Below are 22707 nucleotides of genomic sequence, written 5' to 3'. Positions count from 1 at the left end.
TGTGAATTATACCTCAATAAGCCTGTTACCTTGAAACCCTGGGGCCAAGTAACAACATCCAGGCCCGTCTCAGGGGCTCAGCGCCCTTACTGTCCTGGGCCGCGGGCCGGTCACGTCCAGTGCAAGGCAGCCAGGAGCCCACGCCCCTTCTTCCCCGCTGCTCCACTGCCACATCCTGTCTCTGGGCCCCATGAGACAGGAGCCACACCAGGGAGCTCATCCTGAAGGCTCTGCCACACGCACTGACTTGTGCAGTGAGAGTGTATCAGCGCCTGCTGCCACATGCTCTTCCAAACGAGGGCTCCGGCGAACCAGACAAGGCCTCGCCAGGTAGAGCAGTGGCCCTGATGCCAGCGCAGGGAAGGTGATTTCCTGTGGGGTGTGTTCTGGAACGTTGCAGCTGCAAGTAAGTGGAAACGCAGATTCAAACAGGAAGGAATCATTCCGTGAAAGTGGAAGCATGGAACTGGTTGTGTGCTTGGCAGACACAGGCAGGCACCGTCCATGGTGGGGGGTGGGGGTGTGGGCAGGGCTGCTCCAGTGCCTGCCTGGGGTCTTGGAGGCCTTTTCTCTCTGCTCCAGGAGGCTGGAGCACAGACCTGTGAGCTCTGCTGGCCGAGGGTCTGGGACACGGGGCCCTCACCCAACTCGGTGTGGGGCTCCCAGCTCCGACCCAGGCCCTGGGCCCACATGCTCACGTGAGCAGGGCGTCCTGCTGTCGGCGGCAGGAGGCCCAGGAGACCGAGGCTGAGAGTGTGTGCGTCAGCGGTGCCATGTGCGTGCGTGTGTGGCTGTGTGCGTTCAGGTGAGTGCGGGGGGTGCTGTGTGGCCCATGCTGGGCCCACGGCCTTGATGCGGCAGGCTCTCCCTTCTCCGGCCCAGCCAGGCTTCTGGAAGGCTGTGCAGCCTCTCTGCTCCTGGGGCCCTTGCTGCCACCTCTCTGGTCGGGCAGCTTCCAGGCCAAGGTCAGGAGTAGCAGCCTCTTCGGTGTGGGATGAGCCTGCTGTGGGCTTCCAGCAGGGGTGCGACCAGCCCTGGCTTATTTTCCTAGAAGGCCTTCGCTGCCACGTGAGTGTGCGGATGGAGGAGGCGGCGCAGCAGCCCTGGGGGACTGGGCCCGAGGCAGAGGTGCCAGGCCGGTGCCGTCCACGTCCACGGGAAGGGCAGTGCGGTGGTTGCAGTGGCCATGACAACCAGGGATGGCATGGGACACTGTGCCCACTCAGGCTGAGTGAAGCCTGGAGAGGGCATTGCTGCTGCAGTTCCCCGGTTTACACTTTCAGTTCTTTGGCAATAACTAAAACGAGAGGGACCGGGCTGGGTGAGCGGGGGTGTCGCTGGACTCTTGACTCTCCACTGAGGACAGAGGTCAGCCTGAGAAGGCAAGAAGTGCGCTCGCTGGGGAGAAAAGGCAGAAGGAAGGTGGGAGGGGCTGGCCCTGCACCCCATCCCTCCTAACCCCCATTCACAGGCTTGGGGAGAGCCAGGCCATCTTCAGGGCCAGAGCATCTGGTGGTATCTTCCTCACAGCCACTCTGTTATAGGGAGGTGGCCGAGGCCTCCCTGGGCAAGGTTTGGGCAGGCCCCAGGTGTCCAGAGCCAGGGAGGACACCATGCCCCTGATGGAGAGCTGTGACCAGGGATGGGGGCCTGGGAGGGGGCTTCTGGCTGTGTGCAGGAAGGAGTCAGTGCCCTCGAGAGCTCTAAGGAAGAGGAAGCTCCCTGCAATGGGGTGCCTCCACCCACCCAGTGTGAGGGGCTGGCACCCGGCCAGGCACTGCTGGGAACTGGGCAGTGGCCTGCCAGCCTTTGCCCTGGGAGGAGCAGGTCATTAAGATCCTGGGGATAACCAGGAGAGTGCGGCAGGCGCAGGGAGCACTGAGACGCCTTAGAGGAGATATGAGAGTGAACTTAGGGAAAGGAGGGAGGAGGGAGGTAGCTGGGAGCCAGGCAGGGGACAGCAGAGACCAGGACCGCATGAGACCGTGGTGAGGGGAAGTCGTCAGAGGAACCCACCTATGCTCCATAAGAGGGCCCCATGTTCCCCACCCAGCCCCAGACCATCAGGACACAGGGGCATGCAGGGCCCGGGATCACAGGGCTGTGGGCCGCGGGCTTGGCTGGATCTGCGATGGGGATGGTGCAGCCAGGACTGGCTCCACCCTGTGCCCTCCTCCGGTAACAGTTCGCGGGAGGGGGGCGGCTCCCAGGCTGCTGGGAAGTCAGTGCCCAGGATGCCACACCCTGCGCCACCTCCCCCATCCTGCCTGCATTCTGCCCTTGCCCTGCCCGCCCTGCCACCCAGAAGCCCCTGCAGGTGGCGCCCCGGAGCGCCCTGTGTGTCAGAGCACCACTCGGCTGGGAGTGAACGCCCAGCTGCGCTGATGAATGCTGAGCGCTTGGAAGTCCTAGGGGCCCTTTCCTCTGAGGCGTGCGTGCTCAGGAAGAAGGCTGCTTGGGGTAGTGTAGAGAAAAAGAGCAAAAGAGCTGGTGTGGGAGAAGCGGGGTGAGCAGAGGGGGCTGAGGGGGAGTGGAGAAAACGGCCCTGGCAGGGAAGAGAGGGAAAGGCCCTTGAAAACGGCCTTCCAATAACGGGGATGTCTGATCCTCAGCAATTGTGTGCTGCATGTGCAAACGGAAGTCCTTTCTGTGGCCCCAGACCTGCACTTGGGGAGCCCCTCGGGGAAGAGAGAAGCCTGGCAGAGGGCAGACTGCAGGGAGCAAGAACGGAGCCCTTGAGGAGGGATGGCCAGGAAGTAGTTGGCCCAGGTTGCCAAGGAGACTGGGGAGGGGGTGGCTATGCTGCCAGACTGGGGATGTGAGACTGACCTGCTCTGTGTTGGTCTCCTCATCCCTAGGACAGAAATGACACTTGAGAGGGTGGCTGTCAAGAGTCACTGCACGAATGTGTGTTAACACCAGAGCGGGGCCTGGCATGCTGTATGGGCTAAAAGCATACTCAATATTTTTGTCCCGTGTATGCAAAGAACTCAGAACCTGGTATTTCCGTTCATAAGGCCTTGCATGTGATTCATTATTTCCTTTGGGGGAATCCCAAAAAGTGCATTTCCTCAAAAGGTATTCAGGGTCTTGGCACATATTGCAAATCGCCCTTCAGGAAGGCTATGCCAACGCTCAAAAAGTGAGTAGTAAGTGACTCTCCGCCCCCAACACTGTGAAGGCAGATTGTTTTAATCGTTGCCAGCTTGATGGGTGTCAAAGAGTTTTAAGCGTAACTGTCAAGATCAGTTTTAGTGACTTACCCGTGGCAGCACTTACATGCCATTTAGTTTCACAGCTCCAAGAGACGAATCCACAAACCTTGTCTCCCGTCCGCCACCCCAGGACTGAAGTCCAAGAGCAGAGAGCTTGCCGAGCACCAAAGCCAACAGGTTCTGTGCTACACCCATGTGCTGTTCTAAGAAATCACCCCAAAACTTAGTGGCAGAAACAACATCTGCTGGTTTGCTCATAATTCTGTGAATTTCTTTAAATTATAACACTTAGGCTCATCTCTGCTCCATGTGCTATCACCTGGGTTCACTGACTTTGTGACTAGCTGGCAACCAATGGCCTCATGTGTTTGGCAGATGGCTGACTGTCAAGAGGGTCAGTGGTATTAACTGAGCACATGCTGTCCATCTTCCAGCAGGCCAACCCTGACTCATTCATAAAGGGATGGTTGCAAGATTCTCAGGAGAAGCAAGACAAGTCCAAAGAAGTGCTTTTCAAGATCCCTAGTGGGAAATGCCATTTCACTCATTCTCTGAGAACTCCCCTACCCCACCCTCAGAGATGTGCCAAGTCTTCCAAGGCGCAAGGATCTTACACAGTGTTCAGGTGTTAGGGCCGGGCCCATGGCTCACTAGGTCTCACAGCCTGAGTGCAGGGGGCCATTCTATTGCCTGGTCTTCCCAGCCTGGTGCCACCACTGTGGAAGAAGCCCCAGGGTGCCTCCTGATGTATGTGAAGTGGAGTAACACTAACCCCTAGGGCAGGTTCAAGTGCTAATCTGGGAGGCTGCCTGTGGCTGCATCTTCACCTGCAGGAGACACAGTGCACGTGACCCTTCGCCTCATTGCTGGCATATGCTATAAACCTACAGTTTTTATTATTTTTGCTGTAACTATTTGTCTTTTAGAGAAAATAAGAAGTGAGTTTTTTTTAATTACTAACGTATTTCCCATTTCCTGTTCTCTTTCTTCATGTAGGTGTTTCCGTATTGTACTCTTTCCTTTCACCCTGAAGAATTCCTCTTAACATTTCCTGTTGTTCAGGTCTGTGGCAGACACATTCTGTCCATTTTTTTATTGGGTAAAAATATACAACATATAAGTTGTCATATAAGCGTTTTTAAGAGTCCAACTCAATGGCATTAAGTACATTCACAGTGTTGTGCAACTATTACCACTGTTTATTTAGGGAACTTTTTCCTCAAACAGAAACTGTCCCCATTAAGCATTAATTCCTCATTTTTCCTTCCATCAGCCCTTGGTAACCTCTAATCTACTGTCTCTCTGTATATATTTGCCTATTCTAGACATCTCATGTAAGTGGAAGCTTACCATATTTGTCCTTTTGTGATTGGTTCATCTCACTTAGCATGTTTTTGAGGGTCATCCACGCTGTAGCATGGGTCAGTACTACATTTCTTTTCAAGGCTAAATCCTGTTCCATTGTACGGATATAGACTGTTTATCCACTCATCCTCATGGACACTTGGGCTATTTCCACCCTTTGGCTATCGCGAATAACGCTTCATCCGAAACTGACGTACAAGTATGTTTGAGTCATTTTCTCACTTCTTCAGGAAATATGCCTGGAAGTGGAGTTGCTGGGTCAAACCGTAATTCTACTTTTAACTTTCTGAGGAGCCACCAGACCGATCCCCACAGCGGCCATACAATTTTACACCCCTCAGCAGTGTACAGGGGTTTACACACCTGTTTTTGTACCCGTTTCCACGAATAAACCAAAACATCTCACGTTTTCAGAGGTTTAACAAGTCTCTGCAGGGCCTCCTCGTTCTGGGACGTCTCCTGTCCTGGCCCGCGCAACTGCAACAGAGCCCCTGGGGCCCTCGTGCCACCAGGCCGCCCCCGCGGAGCCCCCAGAACTTAACACTACGCGGAAGGAACGGAGCAGCGGCGCGGGTGGAGTCTGGGGCTCGGTCCCCCGCACAGTTCTGCAAGGAACGAGAGCCCGTGGCGGAAAGGCGAGCCCAGCTCTCCAGGGCCGGAACCACCAGACGCAACGCCCCCTCCGCAGGCGCGGAGATGCGCCCTGCGGGCGCTCTGTAGTGATCGTACCCCCGACCTTCGCTCGGCAGCGATCGTACCCCCCCGACCTTCGCTCTGCGCGTGCGTGGCCCCGCCTCCCCGGACCTGGCCAGGGAGACGGCGCAACTTCCATCCCTCCCCCATCATCCCCTGCAGCCGGGCAGTCGCCCGGGCCTCGCCGCAGTGCGCAGTCTCGGCTCCTCCCCCGCTCCGCCCCGCCCGCGGGGAAACGGTCGCTCGGCGATGACGTCGCGGGGGCCTGGCCGGGCGTCGCGGACTCCAGAGATGGAGGAAAAGGAGCAATTACGGCGGCAGATCCGCCTCCTGCAGGGTGGGTCGGGCCGGGCTCGGGTCGCACGTCCCCTTCTTTCCCTTCACCTCACAGCGGGCCCCCGTCCACCTCCCCGAGGGGGGTTGCTCTCCACCTGCGGTCTCGGCGGCTAGGTCGGGTCGGGTAGGGAGATAAGGTGGGGTCCGGCTGGGGCTAGGGAACCCGGAGGGTCTTTCGGACCGGCCAGGGAGAGCCGTCGCTCGGTTTCGTCCCGCGGAAGGTACGGGCGTTTCCCACGCTGCGGCAGGTGGCCGCGGAGCGGTCGCTTAGTAACCGGCGGGAGGCGGTTCCCCGCCCCCCCCCCCGCCCACCGGCGAGCAGGTCCTCTGCGCCCCTTTCCTCCCTCCCGGCGCCTGACCGTGGCGCGGAGGGCTGGTCCCTGGCGCTGCCGGGCATGGCGCACTCGGGGGCTGGCGTGTGTATTTCTTCCCTGGACACCCCGTTTTGACGCTCTTCTCTCCGTACAGCCACACTCTCCTTCATGTTCTGGGCCCAGATTCCCCAGGCGTCAGTTTCCAAACTTTGCAATTTTTTGACTCAAGTTGGCTTTCTATACTTAAAAAAAAAATCTACTTTTAGTTATTCCCACAAAGACTTAAGGACTTGGAAAGTGTGTATGGGGGAGTCCAGGAGGGCTGAACCCGCCTTCCTACCGCTTCCTGAATCTCCATCATACCTGCCTTGATGTGTCACCAGGTCTGGATATGGCTCTCTTTGGGCCTGGGGGCGGGACCTGTGGTTGGGGAGTGTTATAACTTGGGGGTTGGCTACTGGTTTGTTGACTGAGTTGTAACAGCTCCGATTGTTCCAGCCGAGGCCTTTGCCCCACCTGCACCAGGACAGCTGTCCAGGGGCTTCCCTGGAAAGGCCCCATGGTGGTCCACTGTGCTGGGGCTCCAGCTGGCCAGGCCTCTCCTCTCCTTAGGGGAGGGTGCTGTGACATTCTTGTCAAGTGGGGAGTGCCCAGAGGCATCAGTTATCTTACAGTCACCAGTCTGTGTGCCAGGCAGGGAGGTCATTAAGGTGCAATCCTGCCCCCTTTCTGTCCATGGGCAAGCCAGAGGGCCTCCATGACCGCCTGGACCCCTTCTTGTCAAGGCATTGCAGCATGGGGCCTTGCTGGTCTCTTCATATTGAGTGATATGTCCCCTCAAAGTGTTGTGGACCCAGTGTTGTATTCTCAGCAAATGGGAAATACTGTGCTGCAGATGTGCATTTTAAGGACAAGCAGGCAGAAATAGGACTGAAGTAGAACCAACAGGAAAAGCCTCATGGAAAAGATTGGCCGTGAGAGTTTGGGCTGAACTGTCAGTGGTTCTTAGGCCCTGGGGCTGCTCCTCCTGCACTGGAACCTGGCAGGGTCCAGTGGGGTCTGCAGGGTGTCTTGTCAGCGGATGCCCCTCTTGGGGATTCTTGCTGGTTTTACTTACTCTCTGGTTAACTAAGCCTGTGTTTCTCTCTTCTCAGGTCTGATTGACGACTACAAAAACCTCCATGGCAGTGCCTCTGCCCCAGGCACCTTCACCGCTCCCCAGTGGCAGCCACCCACTTACAACAGCAGCAGGGCCTTTAGTGCCCGCTACCCTCGCCCGAACCAGAGGGGTTTCTCCCTGAACCATGGGCCTACGTGGCGCAAGAAATACTCCCTGGTGAATCGGCCCCTGGCATCCTCGGACCCATCTGGCGACTGTGCTGCGCAGCCATCCCTTGGGGCTGGGGGCAGCCAGGGTTCCGAACCCCAGCAGTATGTCTTGGAGAGGCAGGTCCAGCTCAGTCCAGATCAGAACATGGTCATCAAGATAGAACCACCATCAGAGCCGGGTTCAGCCAGCGCTGCGGGGGTCTTGAGGGGCTTCGTGGATGGATATGAACACAGACCTCAGGGAGGTGAGGGTGAGCCCCCTGGTGGGCAGCGGCAGCTCTCTAGGCCAAGCAGAGCCAAAGGGAGCTACAGTGCCGAGGACCCCCTTCTGGTCTGCCAGAAGGAGCCTGGCAAGCCCCGGGTGGTGAAGTCTATGAGCAGCGTGAGCGACAGCCCCTCGGAGCCCCGGCGGACGGTCAGCGAGAGCGCGATTGCGGTCAAGGCCTGCTGCCTGCCCTCCAGCCTGCCCCAGCGGGGCTGCTTGGCCCTGGGCCGGAAGGTGGGCTCCCACTCTGTGGCCAGCTCTGTCACACAGCTCCTTGGGGACGGGAGAGCAAACGCTGGCTGCTCAGATCAGTCAGCTGCCTCTGGCTTGGTGACAGGCCCAGCAAGACCAGCTGCTGGACCCAGACAGACCCGGGAACCCTCGCTGCTCGTGTCCTGTCGAACCAACAAGTTCCGGAAAAACAACTACAAGTGGGTGGCTGCCTCGGCGAAGAGTCCCCGGGCCCCTCGGAGGGCCCTCAGTCCAAGAGCAGCAGCAGAGAATGTGTGCCAGGCTCCCTTTGCCACAGCAGAGCGGGTGGAGAAGCTGCAGCTCAGTGCCGACCTAGATGCCAAGCCCAGGAGGTCGGCTGTGTCCTCCATGCCTGGGGCGGCGCCCAGCAAGTACAAGTGGAAGGCCTCCAGCCCCTCGGCCTCCTCCTCGTCGTCCTTCCATTGGCAGTCAGAGGCTGGCAGCAAGGACCATGCCTTCCAGCTCTCCCCAGTCCCGTCTAGGTCCCCGCCGGGGGACCGACTAGCAGTCGGACACAGCAGCTTGAAGCCTGTCTTCAGTGAGACCCCGCTCTCAGCATACAAAGTGAAGAGCCGCACCAAGATCATCAGGCGGCGGGGGGGTGCTGGGTATGTGTCCCTGCCACCACCCCTGGTCTTGTCTGAGTAGGCAGGGTGGGGAGTGTGCTGGCCAGGCAGGCTCCCTGCTTGATATGTAGAGCAGGTGGGAGCTGGGAGGGCCCACCTGCAGAGGTGAGGGGTAGGAAGGAAGCATCGCCCTTATGGGGCCACGGTGTGGTGTTAACATATCTGGTAGGGATGAGGCCAGGGTTCCTGCTGTTCCTTACAGCTGAGTGAGGGGGGCTCAGCATGGCTAGGGGCTGCTTGCCTGGGGCCGCCAGCCAGGCGGGAACAGGTGGAGGTGGTGCCAGCAAGCCTACTGTTTGTCCTGTTGGTGAGAGACTAGAGGCTGCCGGGCTGGCTTCCTTCCTGGGACCCTGGGGGCTGTGGACGGACTGCTTTGTGCTCGGGCCAGGAGCTCGGCAAGCAGACCCGGCTGCAGTGCACCTGCAGGAGTCGTCTTTCCTCTAGGGAGGAAGGCTGCCCCTTGGCAGCCAGGGGACAGGGTGAGTCATTGCCTCACTGAATGCCTGTCGCCTTTCCCACTCTCCACATTCTCAGATCTTGAGGAGGCTGGAAGATGGAGTCACGGCCTGGTGCTCAGTCTGGGGTCAGGGACTCAATTGAGGTTGCTGCTAATGGCGGGGTCAGAGGGCCTGCCTGTGCCTTCAGACATGGTGACACTCGCCATCCTCCCAGCGAGTCCCACTCCAGGGTCCTTCCTGCTGTCTGGCCTTGATCTTGGGCCCTTCCTCCCAGACAGGTGCTGGCTTGGATTACTCGGGCTGTTTGCTTTTTCTGGCCAGTGGTCTATTTCAGTGAGGGTGGAAGGGGAGCCACGAGAGGGAGCCCCTCCTCCGGAGAGGGCAGGGGCGGCTGGGGGCAGCTCCACCTCGGATGGTGCCTGCCTCCTTTGCTCCTCCTCCAGGTCTGCTCAGGTTGGTGCTCATGTGGCTTGGGGAGGTGGAGGAGATGGCTGTGGACACGTCGAGTGGGCTCATGGGCTGCTGCCCTGTGCTCGCTGGTGCTGAGGTGGGGTGGGAGGGAGCAGCTGTCCTACAGCTGCTGAGGCTGAGTGGGTGGGAAAGCCAAGGGGGCAGGGCTGGAACCTGGGGGCAGCGGGGGAATGGCGGGGTGGGAGGAGAGGGGCTTGGCTGCCTCTCGGGGCTGCTTCTATGGCTCTGGGACCTGGGTGGTTAAGGTTGGGTGTGGGGAGCCACCCGCTGGGGGAGCCTGCTGAGAGCTGCCTGCCCTGTGTTTCTGCAGCCTTCCTGGGGACAAGAAGAGCAGCCCGCCACCTGCTGCAGCGGCCAAGAGTCAGTTCAGCCTGCGGCGGAGGCAGGCCCTCCGGGGGAAGAGCAGCCCCATTCTGAAGAAGACACCCAACAAGGGCCTGATGCAGGTCACCAGGCACCGGCTGTGCGGCCTGCCTGCCAGCCGGACCCAGCTCCCCGCTGCCAAGGAAGGTACGACCACTGGGAGGAGGGGATCTGGGGAGTTGCCCGAGAGGGTCTGCGCTGGTCCTGCCCTCCTCTCGGAGTGCTCAGCCTGGGCAGTGGAGGGCAGGAAGGGCCGGGCTGGGCAGGGGTTGGGGTGGGGTGCTGTGCCCTGCACTCTGACTAGGGAAGATGCTCCAGGCAGGCTCCTGGAGGCCTTTTCAGCACATCCCTCCGTGTCCTGTCCCTGGGAAGTGGGTGAGACCTGGAGGGGGAGGGGCGTGACTGGTGCCACCTGGGCTGCAGGTCAACCATCCCCTCCCTGTCGGCTCCTGCCTCTTCCTGGGGAAGCCTGAGCTGGCCTGGGAGGGGTGGGCTTTTCCCTCTTTTCGAGTGGTTGGTGTCCAGGAGAGAGGTGGGGAGCATTGTGGGCATGGTGCCCAACAAGGGTGGCTCCCCACTGTGAGGTGATGGCAGTGCCCTGAAGGACAGCCAGGATTCCTGCAGGCGCACCTGGCCCTGGCGTGGCCCCTTTGGGCAGTGGGGGAATGAGTGGCCATGACTCCCAGGTGGCCACGTGTGGATCTCGAGGTGATAGGGGTTTGGGGCTGAGCAGGCCCTGAGAGCCCAGTTGAAGGCGCTGTCCTTGGCCCAGCCAGGAGGCTTTCAAGGCTTCTGGATGACCGGGTGCCTGGGCAGAGCTGAGCATCTATGCGGGGAGCCATGAGAGGGTGGTCCCAGGCAGAGGGCTGATCAGGGCACAGGGGAGACATGAGGAAGTGAGGCCGGAGGGCACCGGCTGCCACCTGCCCTCCTTTGGCCCGTGTGTCATGGCAGGTGTAGATTTCATCCCAGGTGACAGAGCGCAGGGAGCCTGACTGACGGTCCCTGCTGGCCAGCAAGGTGCCTGGATCAGGGGTTGGGCCTTGGCTGCAGGACTGACTGGGAGTGAAGAGGTCGAAGGTGACCGACCTATAGCCAGGCTGCCTCGATTGAATGGATTGGATGGGTTGAGAGACTGGTGGCGGTGGCTGAGCCCCCGGGGAGTTTGGGGACAGGTGGAGGGTTCAGGTGGCCTCTTGAGGCATCTGGGAGAGAGGCCAGAAGATGGTGTCTATGGACATTGGGTCTCTGTGGGGACTCAGAGCCCCTGTTCAGATCCTCTCCATCACAATGTTGTCTCAGCCGCCAGAGGCTGGATGTGCAGAGAAGCTGCAGATGGAGATCTGTCCCCACAGATGAGGTGCCACATGGGGCTGGCAGCGTGCAGGCAGTGGCGGTGCTCAGGGCCGGCTGTGGGAGGTGGAAGTGGCCGTAGGCCTCTTCACATCCTGTCCAGGTGCTGGAGGTCCAGGAGGCCCGGGGCAGGGGTTTGGGGTCCCCTCCTGAACTCCTGTGGCCGGCGTTCCAGCTGGTCAGTGAAAAACAGACGTTTAGGGTGGCCGGCCGTGAGGAGGGTGTGTTGGGGTGAAGGGAGTCGGGGCAGCCAGGCAGGGCGCCTCGTGGAGGCGGTATTTCAGCAAGACGACAGGGGTGTGGTAAGAGGTGGCTCGTGGGAGGAGCATCCCAGTCAGGGCAGCGTGCTGGGGAGGCCCTAAGGCCCTGTCCCTCCTCCTCGGGCCCTGCCTGGCCCCAGTGCTCTCTGGGGGGCGGAGTTCCTCGAGTGCTGTTGGCGTCTGCCGGGCATCAGGCCTCCATGCTGGGCCTGGAAGCGTGTGTTTGCAGAGCACCTGCTGGGTCGGGTGTTGAGTGTGGCAGGGTTGTAGCAGACAGGGCTGGGCCCTTTTTTCTCCCTTCCTGCCTCCCGGGGTGCTGTGTCCTGAGACAGGGCTGGGCGCTGAGGGGTTTGTGGGGTGACCCAGGCAGGCACACCCTGACCTCTTGCCGCATGTGAGCTGCTCTCCCAGCTTGGCGGAGCCTCGACCGTCCCTGCCGGGCCTGCGCAGCGTCTGCCCCCACGGAGCCTGGTCTGGGGGCCGACAGCCTGAGACGGACTGTTGCCGTCCCGTGTGGCGGACGCCCCCAAGGAAGGAGCACCACGTGGTAGAGGAGGTCGTTCTGTCTCACAGGCTGAGGGCTGGCTCGAGGAGCCCTCTCCAGATGGGGTGGGAGGCGGGTGACACCAGAAAGTCTCCAGGCAGAGCCAGACTTTCCTGTGGGGCTGGAGGGTGGTCCTGATTGCGGTCCACAGTCACCGGGAGGCAGGGCAGAATCTTCCTCTGGTGCGGCTGGGGGTAGGGGTGTGAGGGCTGCCTCGGGCACAGGAACATCCTGGCAGCAGCTTTGCTGCAGGAACCGCTGGTGGAGGGACCTCAGGGGAGCTGGGGAGCTGGGTGGGGGCCGTAGGGGCAGCGTCCTGGGCTTGTGGGCTGGGTGCATTCTAGGACAATCCCCTGGTTGCCAGGTGGATGGCAGAGGGGTGAGGGGCTGACCGGGACCAGACACTGGGCCTGTGGGTGTGCTGAGCAGGCCAGGTGGAGGAGGAGGGCACTTCCTCAGGCCCTGCTGGCTTGTGAACCGCCTGGTCCTTCTTCAGGCCCGGAGCGGAGTAGGGTGTAGGCTGGGGATGGTGGAGGCCGCCACTGCTGACAGGGCGGGTGCGCTGCTCTGTGGGCACCGTGGGATGTGGGGTGTGGGGTAGGGGCTGCAGAGTCTACCGAGGGGGCTGACACAGTCCCTGTCTTCACATTTCTCTGCACTGGGAGGCAAATGAATAAGCTCGTAGTTATAGTTGAATGTGATAGCCACGGATAACGATGCACAGAAGCCCTGCGGGGGAAAGGTTTGGAGAAAGTTTCCACCCACCCATTCATCCTCCCCTCACGCACCCTCCATCCTCCATCCATCCCCACCCTCCACCTGCCTGTTCTCAAGCCCACCCACCTGGCCTCCGTCCGTCCATCCCCTCCCCTCCCCCCACCTAGCCAAGGACAGTGTGTGGTGCACCTCTGTGTGCAGGCAGTGTGCTGGCTCCTGGGGCACCGTGGGCGGTGGACGCAAATGCAGGTGCTTTAAAAGGTGGGAAAGTCGCTTTCTGGAGGCAGAAGCGCTCTGAGGAAGAGGAAGCAGGTGGCAGTATCGTGGGGGTGCTGCTGGGAAGTGGTCAGCTCTAGCCAGGCAGTTGGGGGCTTCTCCGAGGAGGGACATCTTAACTGAGACCTGTGTGAGGAGAGGAGCGAGCAGGCACATCTGCGCAGGCAGGGGCACGGGTGGGCTGAGCACTGCCTTTTCCAGGGGCAGAGGGGTCCCATGTGGCCGGCATCCCGGAGGGTGGGAGGGGCCAAGGCCAGAGGGCAGGGGGGACCAGAGGATGGGAAGGGTTATTCAGTGTTGTAGGTCTTGGGGTAAGGGAGTGAGGCCTTCCTGCCCTCCCTCGGTGGGCTCGAGCAGCTCTGTGTGCTTGTTGGGCTGTCTGTCCACATCGCCCAAGGTCGTGCTCTGCTGCCTCCTGGAAAGTGCAGACCCGAGCTAGGGCCTCCCTGGGAATGGGCGCAGGGAGCTTGGGTGGCCTCCTCACTGAGTAGCCTTGAGGCCTCTCATCCTGTTTCCTCACCCAAACTCGTAGTGCCAGGTGCCCCTCCTCTTTGAGCAAGGTCAGACTTGACCCCTGTGGGCTCCTGCACTTCTGGGGATGGAGATGAGAGGGACGGGTGGGGAGAGATGGGCTTCCCCCTTCAGCCCCGCTGTGCTTCTCAGTGGCCAGCAGAGGGCGCGCTTGCCCCTCTTATCCCTCATCCACCTTTTTCTGGTAATTGATTGCCTAATTTCCTCTTTATGTGAAAGAAAGCAGATATCAAGTAATTTGCAGCAATAACCTGCTAATGCTGGGCCAGTATCGAAACTCCCCTGTTCATTTCAAGTGGCAGATAAAACACTAATACATAATTATCCTTGCAAATTGGATTGTTTTAAATAACCAAAAGGCTACGGCCAGGGGAAGCGAGCCCATCTCCCTTGAGTTACCATTGCAGTGTAATTGCTGCGTTCAATCAATTTCCCTGGTGTTAGAAATTCCATCACAATCAACATTAAGCTTTATTCATTGTGATGGCTTAGAGCCGGGCCGTTTCTCCTCTTTTTCTTAACTGGCAAAATTAATCAGGGAAAAGATTTTAAACATTTACCCGTGCAAAAGAGGTCAGCTCTGCCACTATATTGCTCAGCAGATAAGGGGACTAATAAAAAGAAAATTGAATTACTAATGATCACCAGGAACAGAGTATATAAAACCTGGCAATCGCCGGTTCAGGAAAAGGGAGAATCAATTTTCTTGGGACAAGGTGCGCTCATTTTTTATTTTGGCGCATATTATCAGCAGTTTAATTTGAGAGCGCAGAAACAGGAGGCAGCAGTTAGGGAATGACGAGCCTGGAGGTGTAAAGTGCCGCAGGGTGTATGCTGTACACAGTTTATTTGGCACAACAGATAATCGCTTTAATTGAACTCAAACCTGCATTGTTCAGCAGGCCTGCGGCCGCTGGTGCCTTGGGGACTGAGCATTGTGGAGATTCCAGCCCGACTCCTCCTCTTGCTTTCCCTCCCCTACCTCTACCCTCGCCTTCACTCTCTGGTCCAGCCCTCTGACCCTCCCGCCTAGTTCCCTGGGCCTAGAGTCAGGCTTCGGCTGAGGGGGTGGGGCGGGTGTCCCTGGGGGGGGGCCACAGGGTCTCCCCCTCTGCCGTCACAGGTCTTTCTGTCCTCCTTTTCATCCTAGGGTGGGTCTGTAGGCAGCTGGAGATGGAGAGGTGACACCTGAGAAGGGATGGGCAGGGGACCGCTCCTTGGCTGAATTGGACCCCAGAGAAGGCAGCAGAGGAGAGAACCTTTCTCAGACCTCAGAAGGTTTCCGGTTTGCCATCCACTGAATTGTGGAGTTGTCACAGTCTGCGCCAGCTCTCTCTCCAGGGCAGGCCTGTGGCTTCAGGGCTGGCTCCGTGGCTCCTCTGCCCTGGCCATGCTGGGCCCAGCACCATGACTCAGGCTGCCCTGCCCTTGGGTGGCAGACCCGATGTGCGCCACTGAGCTCAGCTCCCTGTGGGTGGAGAGGTTGTTGCCCGGTCCACACGATCCACAGGGCCCCAGGCTAGGAAACTCCATGGTGGCAATAGGTCACATGGTTCCTTCCAGCCACTTGTGAATGTTTGCTGGCCTGTGCCAAGGAAGAGCCACGGGTGGGTGGGTAAGGGTGTTCTCACCTCTGGAAGTTGCTGGGATGGGAGGATCCCCTCTGCCTCGTCTGCCCAGGGCAGTGAACGTGAGGCAGTAGCCCCCCCACCTCTCCCTCCTCTACCTGTCTAGAGCCCCAGACCTCGCAGACAGGCTGCCAGCGTGGAGGGCGGCCCGGGGCTGTGTGGGCAGGGCTGGGGCTGACTGGAAGGGCTGGGCTCTCAGGTGCTCAGGGGCAGACCTGAGGGCTTTCTCCTGAGCCGGGCCCCACACGGCTGCCTGCCCCTGGCTGAGAGCTTGCCAGGCTTGGGGCCACGCCAGCCACGCCATCCGGAAGAGCTGCTGTCACCTGTACATGGATGCTCAGTGGGGCGTTGACTCGCCGTTGGTCACTAGCAGGAAAGGCAGGTGTGACTTGGGCCCTTGTCTGGGCCTTACCCAGTCTTCACCGTGTAGCCCCCAGTCTCTGACACCTGGCCGTGGTGGCCAGTGAGGAGATCCTCTGGCTGGGGTCAGCCGGTGCTGGGGCCATCCCAGCCTGAGTGCGAGTGTCTGTCCCCAGTACCCGGGCTCCTCACCAAGCCCCCTGGGGGGCTGTCGTCCCCTCCCTCAGCCCCAGAGCAGGGACCTGTAGGGGCTGGGGATTCCTCAGGCACACAGTGCTCACTGGGGGGTGGGTCCCTGAGTGGCCCATCTGTGGGCTGACTGTAAGAGGACATCCTGGGCTGCCTCCCCCCACTGCTCGGTCATTTGGGCTTGAAGGGCCCCCCTTGGGGTGGTCACCATGTCCCTGGGGCGCCCTCCTGCTCCTGTGGAGTCAGAGCAGGCCCTCAGCTCCCTGGGCCCTGAAGCCTGTCAGTCGTGCTTAGTCTGTCAGGGGCGTTGGCGGGGCGGCGCTTGAGCAGGCGCCTGCTTGAGGACTCGGGAACGCACCTCCAGGGTGGTGCGGTGCCCGGGCCCAGCTCTGCTACAGCAGCTTCTCGGGAGCCACGGGAGACTGCAGAGCCGTCCTCACGTCCCCTCCTCTGGAGTCCTGCAGCCCCGCCCCTCTCCCACAGGCCCCGCCTCTCCTCTGACCCGGTGACCCAGTGGGCAGGGGCCCGCAGTCACACTGCAGCCCAGAACCCACTGCATGGTGCTGGGTGGCCTCAGGCCTGCGGGAAGATCAGGCAGGGGTCAGAGGGAGCAGAGCAAAGACTTGCCCTGGGCCTCCATTCTCATCACTAGGCCCGCTGAGGCATTCTGGGTTGGTCAGGAGCCAGGACCCTGAAGAGAGCAGGTGGGAGGAAGGAGGCAGGCTTCCTGTGGTAGGGAAGGGAGGATGCAGGACCAGGGCTGAGTGGCTCCGTGGTGTCCCCACCCTGCCCAGTGCTCCAGTCTGGGGCTCCCGAAGTGCTGGGGGCCCTGCTCTGAGCCTCCAGGCTGGTGCTGGCGTTGCCGTGTTCCGTTTCCACGTCTGGGTGGGGGTCAAGGGTCATCTCCTGGGCATGGCTGTGTGGGTTGAGGGGGTGGGCGGGCAGGCAGGCGCTTAGGGTGGGCTTAGCGGGTGCTAGCCTGGGTGGCGCCTCTTGTCCCCGCCGCTCTTCTCGCTGCTGGAGTTCCCCGCCGTGGCGTGCTCGCTGGATGCGGGGAAGGACGTGAGAGCGGTTCAGTCTGGACCGTGCTTCCTAAGGGGAAATAGAGGGGCTGCCGTCTGCCCTGTGAGAGGCAGACGCGGCCGGCTCGAGCCTGGCATGGACTGTTCGGCCTGTCTTTTACGTCTGTCGTGGCCTTGCCAATGAATTATTCCACAAGGGCGGCGTGGGAGTGTGTGTGCCCGTCAGGTGCAGCTGGCTCAGAGCCTCGGGTTGGAGAGGGGGGCTACTGCGTCCTTCCCCGGCCTACCCACCGACTCCTGGCCTGGAAGGAGAGGTGACGTTCTCACGGTGTGGAGCACCTTCTCGCAGGCCTGGATCCCTAGGTTGGGGGCACCTTGGGCTGGTCTGAGTGGCACGAAGGAGTGGAGCGCCTGACCTGCAGCCTCTCCAGCCCCGGGGGCCGTTTTGAGACCCCAGCCCCTTTGGCCTCACCAGTCTGGCTGTGAGGCAGGACTTCGTGCGCTGCATCTCCACCGCCTCCTGTCACTCCTGGTCTCTGTTGCGCCCTGCATTGCTGCAGAGGAGGTGCCCGGTGAGCTCTGATCCATGCCTGATCCTGGAGAAGGAGGGGAAGGACACAACTTAAATTTGTTCTGGGCTCTGAGCTTGAGGTGACTGCTTCCTGGAGGTGGCAAGTGAGGCTGGGGAGGCTCGGGCCTCCCCTACTGTGGGCAGCGGTCTGCACCTGGCTGTGGGCCTGTGCACCCTTGTGTGGCCTTCAGAGCCACACCTCCGGGGTGTCCAGCCACTAGGCTGTGTGCAGATGCTGGGCATCACCTCTGAAGTGGGGAAGGGGTGGGAGGGAGCCTGGCATTCCCAGGCAGGGATGGCTGGCGCAGGGGCTGCTGTGACCAAGGACATCCAGATGGTTGAGGAGGCGGGCCTGGGAAGGGGCGCGGAGGCCAGCACTGCCCGTCCAGGAGTCTGCCCCGTCCCTCAGTGAGAATCTGGTGCAGACTGATGGCCAGGCTGGCTGCTGTGTCTGTGTCCTGAGTGACAGAACCCCAGCGGGTTGTCCAGGAGCTAAGCAAGCCGGGCACGGAGACCCGGTGCCAGCTGCAGGGAGGTGCCCAGCTGGTAGGCAGCCTTGAACTGTGCTGGGTGACTGTGGCCTCAGCAGGCAGTTGGCCTCTCTGCCTCTCTTTCCTCCTCTGCAGGACAGGCTGATGACAGCCCTCTGCCCTGACTTTGAAACACCCTGGGAACATGCCCGAGCCAGGGCAGCCAGGCCATCACTCAGGGACTTGAGTCCTGGGGATGGCGCTGGGAGCTGCCTGGGAGGCAGGACCTGTGTCGGCCTGACCACCCTGGGTGGATCTCCTTCCTGCTGGGACAGCTGGGCAGGGGAGGAAGACCAGGCAGGCCATGGCAGGGGTGTCCCCAGGGTGGACCTTCTGGTCCAGGCTTCTGGGGAGGAGCAGTAGCTAAGATGGGAGAGGATGGCCGTCCTGTGGCCCGTCCCCTCCTGTCGGCTCTGCCACCTGAGGGTCCTTTCAGGGACTGCTCTGAGGCTGTGTCTTTGGTGCCCGGCCCTGTGGGAGGAGCAGGTGAGACACCGTCACTCCCCAGGGACCGTCACGGGGACCCCTGTCCCTCTCACCTCAGCCTGGGCCTGTGCCAGAGCCAGCAAGGATGCAATGGACCCTCCCTCCAAGACCGAGAGCCAGTGGTTTGGGCCAGAGTGGCTCTCCCTTGTTTCTCTGTTTGCGTGGAGCCTGGGGCCCCAAGGTGGGCAGCAGGCCTTGGGCCCAGAGGTGGCATCTCCAAAAGGAACTACAGAATCATGTTTCCCCAGGGAGCTCTGTTTAGACCAGCTCTCCCTACTGCCTGCAACTTAAAGGAAGAAGGTGCCAGGTGTGGTGGGGGTCTGTTGTCCGCATCTGGCTCAGGCTGCTGCCCCCACACGGTTGTCCACTCGGCTGGTGAGGGCAGGGCAGCAGGTGGAGGCATTACAGGGCCACATTGCCTTCCTGCTGCCCTGGACACGGGGCCGGCTGGTGTGTGCACGCTTGAGTCTGGGTCCTGAGTCAGTGCCCCAAAGGGCGACGAGGGGCACAGGCAGCCTGGGAGCGGGGGCCGGGGCGGGGGCTGCTCTTCAGGGTCAGAGCTGCCTGTGCGGGCCAGTGGGCCTGAGATCAGACTGAGCACACAGGACGCCCGTTGTCCTTCAGGCTTTCCTATTTTCTAAAATATGCAGGTAAAAGGTTATAAGTTCCTACCTGAGCATAGCTTTAGCTGTCTTCTGCAAGTTAATTGTTTATGTTTTTCTCCAAAGTTTTTCTAATTTTCATTTCGAGTTTTTCTTTGATCGAGGGTTATTCAGAAAGGGGTGCTTCATTTCCAATGCCCTGGGGATTGCGTGCCATCTGTGTGATTTCAGTCCTTTGAAGTCTGCCCAGACTTGTTTTAAGGCCCAGCTTAGGGTCAGTTTTGGTAAAGCTCTCGTGTCCACTTGGAAGGAATGATGCCGGTTGGTGAGTGTGGGGCTCTGTGAGGAAAATGGTGTTAATTGTGTTGTTCACACCTTCTGTATGTGCGCTGATTTGATGGGCCGGGAGGGAGTCTGTTTTCCCCACAGTCATGGGGAGGCAGTGCAGAATCTTCCTCTGTGCCAGTGAATGTGTTCATTTCTCCAGCTGTCGCTCTTGCATTAAATATTTTGAGGTCGCTTAACTGAGTGCAGACTGTTTAGAGTTGTTATCTCTCTCTGGTGGATTGAATCTTTTACTGTTGTGAAATGTCCTCTTTTATCTCCAGTAACACTTCTTGCCTTGAAGTCCTCTTTCTCTGACATGAGTACAGCTACACTGGGAGTGTTGCAGGATGTGCGTGTGCACACGTGCGCTCACACGCCATGCAAATGTTACGTGGCGCGTGGGAACGCGTGTACGGTCAGCCTTCCTGTAGTACGGCTATGGTTTTGGGGTTTTTTTTTGTATCCAGCAAGTAGGTGGTTCTTAAGTACAGTTTGAGATTGTCTTTCTTTCGTTTTTTTTTTTAATAAGCAAAGGATTTTATTAGTAAAGCAAAAGTCAGTACACCTTTGAGAAGTGAAGGTGGTTCAACCCAAGAGTTAAAGATGGCCTGCGTTTGTCTGTCTAAGAGATTTTGCCTATTCACACGTGATGCAGCTATCGATGTACTTGGGTTTAAACATGCATACTGCTGTGTGCTTTCGCTTTGTTCCACCTGTTCTGCTTTTTTCTCTTCTTTTTTTTTGTTTTTCTTGTTTTGGGTGCATTTTTATTGCATTTTCTCAGTTAGCTTGTAATGCATTTTTTTATTCCTCTCCGCAGTGGTCTCCACAGAGGTGGTAGTGTGCGTCCTCGACTCACTGTTTCTGGACTTGGTAATGATCGCCTGACCCTCCGCTGACAGTGGGAGGAGCTCGGAGTCCCCAGGCCCCACTCTCCTCTCTCCCCTCGACACGAGCTCGGGAACTGTTGTGATGTTAACTCTGTGTGTCCTAGACCTTGCAAGCGCAGTGTGCAGTGGACTCGTCCGTGTGTTACTGCGCCACCCCTCTCCGTCCCTTCCTCTCCTGCGTTTGGGAACATGTCTTCTTGTTTCCTTGGTGTCGCAGGGGTGCTGGGGACCATTGCTTTCCATAGATGTTTCCCTGAGACATCTGTGTCGCCGCTCTCTGCAGAGTGTCTTAGTTGGGAGCCGCTGGGGAGAGACTGTCCCGTGGTGGCCGGTGACGGGCCCCCGCCCTGGTCTGCGCGGGGCTTTGTCTGTCCGGGGTCTCCAGCAGTTGTGCTCCGGGCGCCTCCTGCAGGCTTCACTTACCCTGCCTGCAGTCGCCATACTGTATGGATTTGCGGCTTATCAATTTTCGTCAAATTTGGAAGATTCCCAGCCATTCTGTCTCCAAGCATGGCCTCTGCTCCGTCCCCACCTCTCCTCCTGCGATCTCTGCTGCGTCTGCACCGAACCTTTTCACCGTATCTTACGTGTTTTCTGTGCTCTTTCCTGTGTCTTCTGTGACTTTTCTCTCCAGGCTTAAATCTGGACAGTTTCCTCCTACCTGTTCTCAGGATTACTTATTGTCTGTCCAGTTTTGTATAATCTGTTGTTAAATCCATCCATTGAGGTCTTAGTTTTAGTTACTTTTAAGTTCTGAGATTTTCATTATTTGTCCTTTAAAATGGTTACTGGGTCTCTGCCGAAATCTGCAGTCTTGTCTTTGAGTTCTTGAACGCATAATCATTTTTGAAGTCCCTGTCTGACCGCTCAGTTATCTGGGTCGCTGTTCATCCCATTGCCTGGCTTTTCCCTTCTTAGTTTTGGGTTAAGTGTGATTTGCTTGTGTGTCTGGTTATTTTGTATTGTGTGGCAGAAGTTGTGTATGGAATTCGGGAGATAACTTGTGGCTGGATGATGTCACCTTCCCCCAGACAGGGTGCGCAGTCCCTGGGAAGACAGACCTGCAGAGTCAGGCAGTGTGGGGAGTGAGAAGGCCCAGGCAGGTCCCTGGGGGCTGTGTCTTGCCCAGGGAGGGGCTCTGCCAGGGTGGTTCTAGGTGGGCTGACGGAACACCAGGAGGGCTGCTGACCCTGGCTGTCCTTTGACAGTGTTGCCCAAGATGCAGGTCTGTGCGGGAGGGTGATTGAAGGGCAGTGGGAGCCCCCTCCACCCAGCCCTGCATAGAGGCCCACTTTCCCCCCGCCCCCTGTGTGATTGGTTGGGAAGGAAGGGTGGCTCCTTGCGATCCCCAGTGACCTGTGCATTGGGGGAAAGGAGGGGCTCACTGACCCGTGGCCTCTGAGAGGTCTCTGGGTGTAATGTCAACAGGACAGCCTGTGGGCCTGTGGATGGTGGCCTTATTCCTGCAGGCTTCTCCCTGCCCTTGCTCCAGGCCTGGAGAGGACTCTGGCAGCCATGCTGCATCAGGATACCAAGCCTGGGGGAGGGCCTTGGCGGTGGAGGCCAGGTGGGGCCCAGGGTGCACCCTGCCTGGGGCGGAGTTGCTAAGTGGAGGTGAGGGACAGCCGAGGTGGCAGTGTTTGTGCTGGCAGGGCCCTTGGGGGCCCCAGGGAGAGCCTCAGACTTTCACGTTGGCCGTAGGCAGTGGGCCTGGTGCACAGGGTGCTCAGGGAGCGGCGAAGTGTCTCTGGTTTAGCGCGGACCTCGTGTGGGGCTGACTGCCTCAGGGCACCCTCCTCTTGGCCCTTGAGGGCAGGACCACCTTGGCAGGGGGAGCTCTGCTGGTTTGTGCGGGCTGTTGATCCTGGCACTGGGCAAAGAGCAGGACCTGGTGACACCAGCACCCAGCTCTGTGTACCTGAGGTCCCCTGTCCCCTTGTGGGGTGACTGGAAGGGTCGTGGGCTCCGGGACACGGAGGCAGGAAGGGCTTGCTGCCCTAGAGCCAGCCGGCAGGTGGGCAGTGGGCAATGGTGCACTTGCTTGGAGCCTCCAGGGCTGTGTCCCTTGGGTTGCCCCCCCATCCCATGTCTTCATGAGAGCGTGTTGGCCCGGATGGAGCCCACTCAAGACAGGCACCGAGGATGGGCCTCCCCTGGGGTCTGAGCTGAGACCCTCTGCTTCCCATCCTGCTGGGGCCCCCGCTGATTGCTCTGCCGATGGAGGGGCACTAGAGCTTTGGGCTCAGCTGTCCCGGAAAGCGTGGGCCACGTGGCCTTCTGCAGAAGGATTGCACCCTTCAGCCGTTGGAGCATCTGGGCAGATCCTGTGACCCTGGAAAGGCTCAGGTGTCTGTGGGGCCTTCCTGCCTTCTTGCTTCCTCTCATGTGCCTGGAAAGTGGCTCTTCTTCCCCTGAGACTGAACCTTCTCCAGGCAGATCCCAGGCTGGGCTGGCACCCCCGCCCAGCCCCCGCCCACGGGTTCTGGGGCTAGTGCTCTCTCCAGGCCAGGCACAGGCCGCTGACTGCCTGTGCCTGGTGGCCTGTCCCCACCTGCTACAGCTGTGCTGGGGGAGCAGCCTTGGGCCTGCTTCATGCTGGCCACCTGCCCTGGGGCCTGTTCTGGTCTGCACTGAGGGAGCTGGGATGCTTTGGGGTGTCTGCAGGGGCCTTGTCCCTTGCACACGCACTCCCTCCCCCATCTTGTCAGTTGTGGGTGTGGTGGCCACCTAAGGG

General features: G+C 59.6%; 1 protein-coding gene across 7 annotated transcripts in view; it reads left to right on the top strand.

Moving 5' to 3' along the window:
- The first annotated feature begins 158 nt into the window (after positions 1 to 158).
- ZC3H3 (zinc finger CCCH-type containing 3) overlaps positions 159 to 22707 on the top strand; it is an 87959-nt gene continuing 65410 nt past the window's right edge. For 5 of the 7 annotated variants that reach the window (XR_012064262.1, XM_072949863.1, XM_072949862.1 and 2 more), the window contains exons 1-3: positions 5509 to 5610; positions 7078 to 8377; positions 9635 to 9834. Coding sequence is in view for 6 of the 7 variants with exons in the window: in XM_072949863.1 (XP_072805964.1) it covers positions 5523 to 5610; positions 7078 to 8377; positions 9635 to 9834 (1588 nt within the window). In the remaining variant the exon portion in view is untranslated. Of the gene's footprint in view, positions 407 to 5508; positions 5611 to 6189; positions 6307 to 7077; positions 8378 to 9634; positions 9835 to 22707 lie in introns of those variants that run through there. The other 2 variants (XM_072949865.1, XM_072949866.1) reach the window with 2 other exon arrangements.

Source organism: Vicugna pacos, chromosome 25, assembly GCF_048564905.1.
Source record: "Vicugna pacos chromosome 25, VicPac4, whole genome shotgun sequence".
Classification (NCBI taxonomy): Eukaryota; Metazoa; Chordata; class Mammalia; order Artiodactyla; family Camelidae; genus Vicugna; species Vicugna pacos.
The sequence above is the reverse complement of the archived record's forward strand: the minus strand, read 5'-3'. Positions and strand labels throughout refer to the sequence as shown.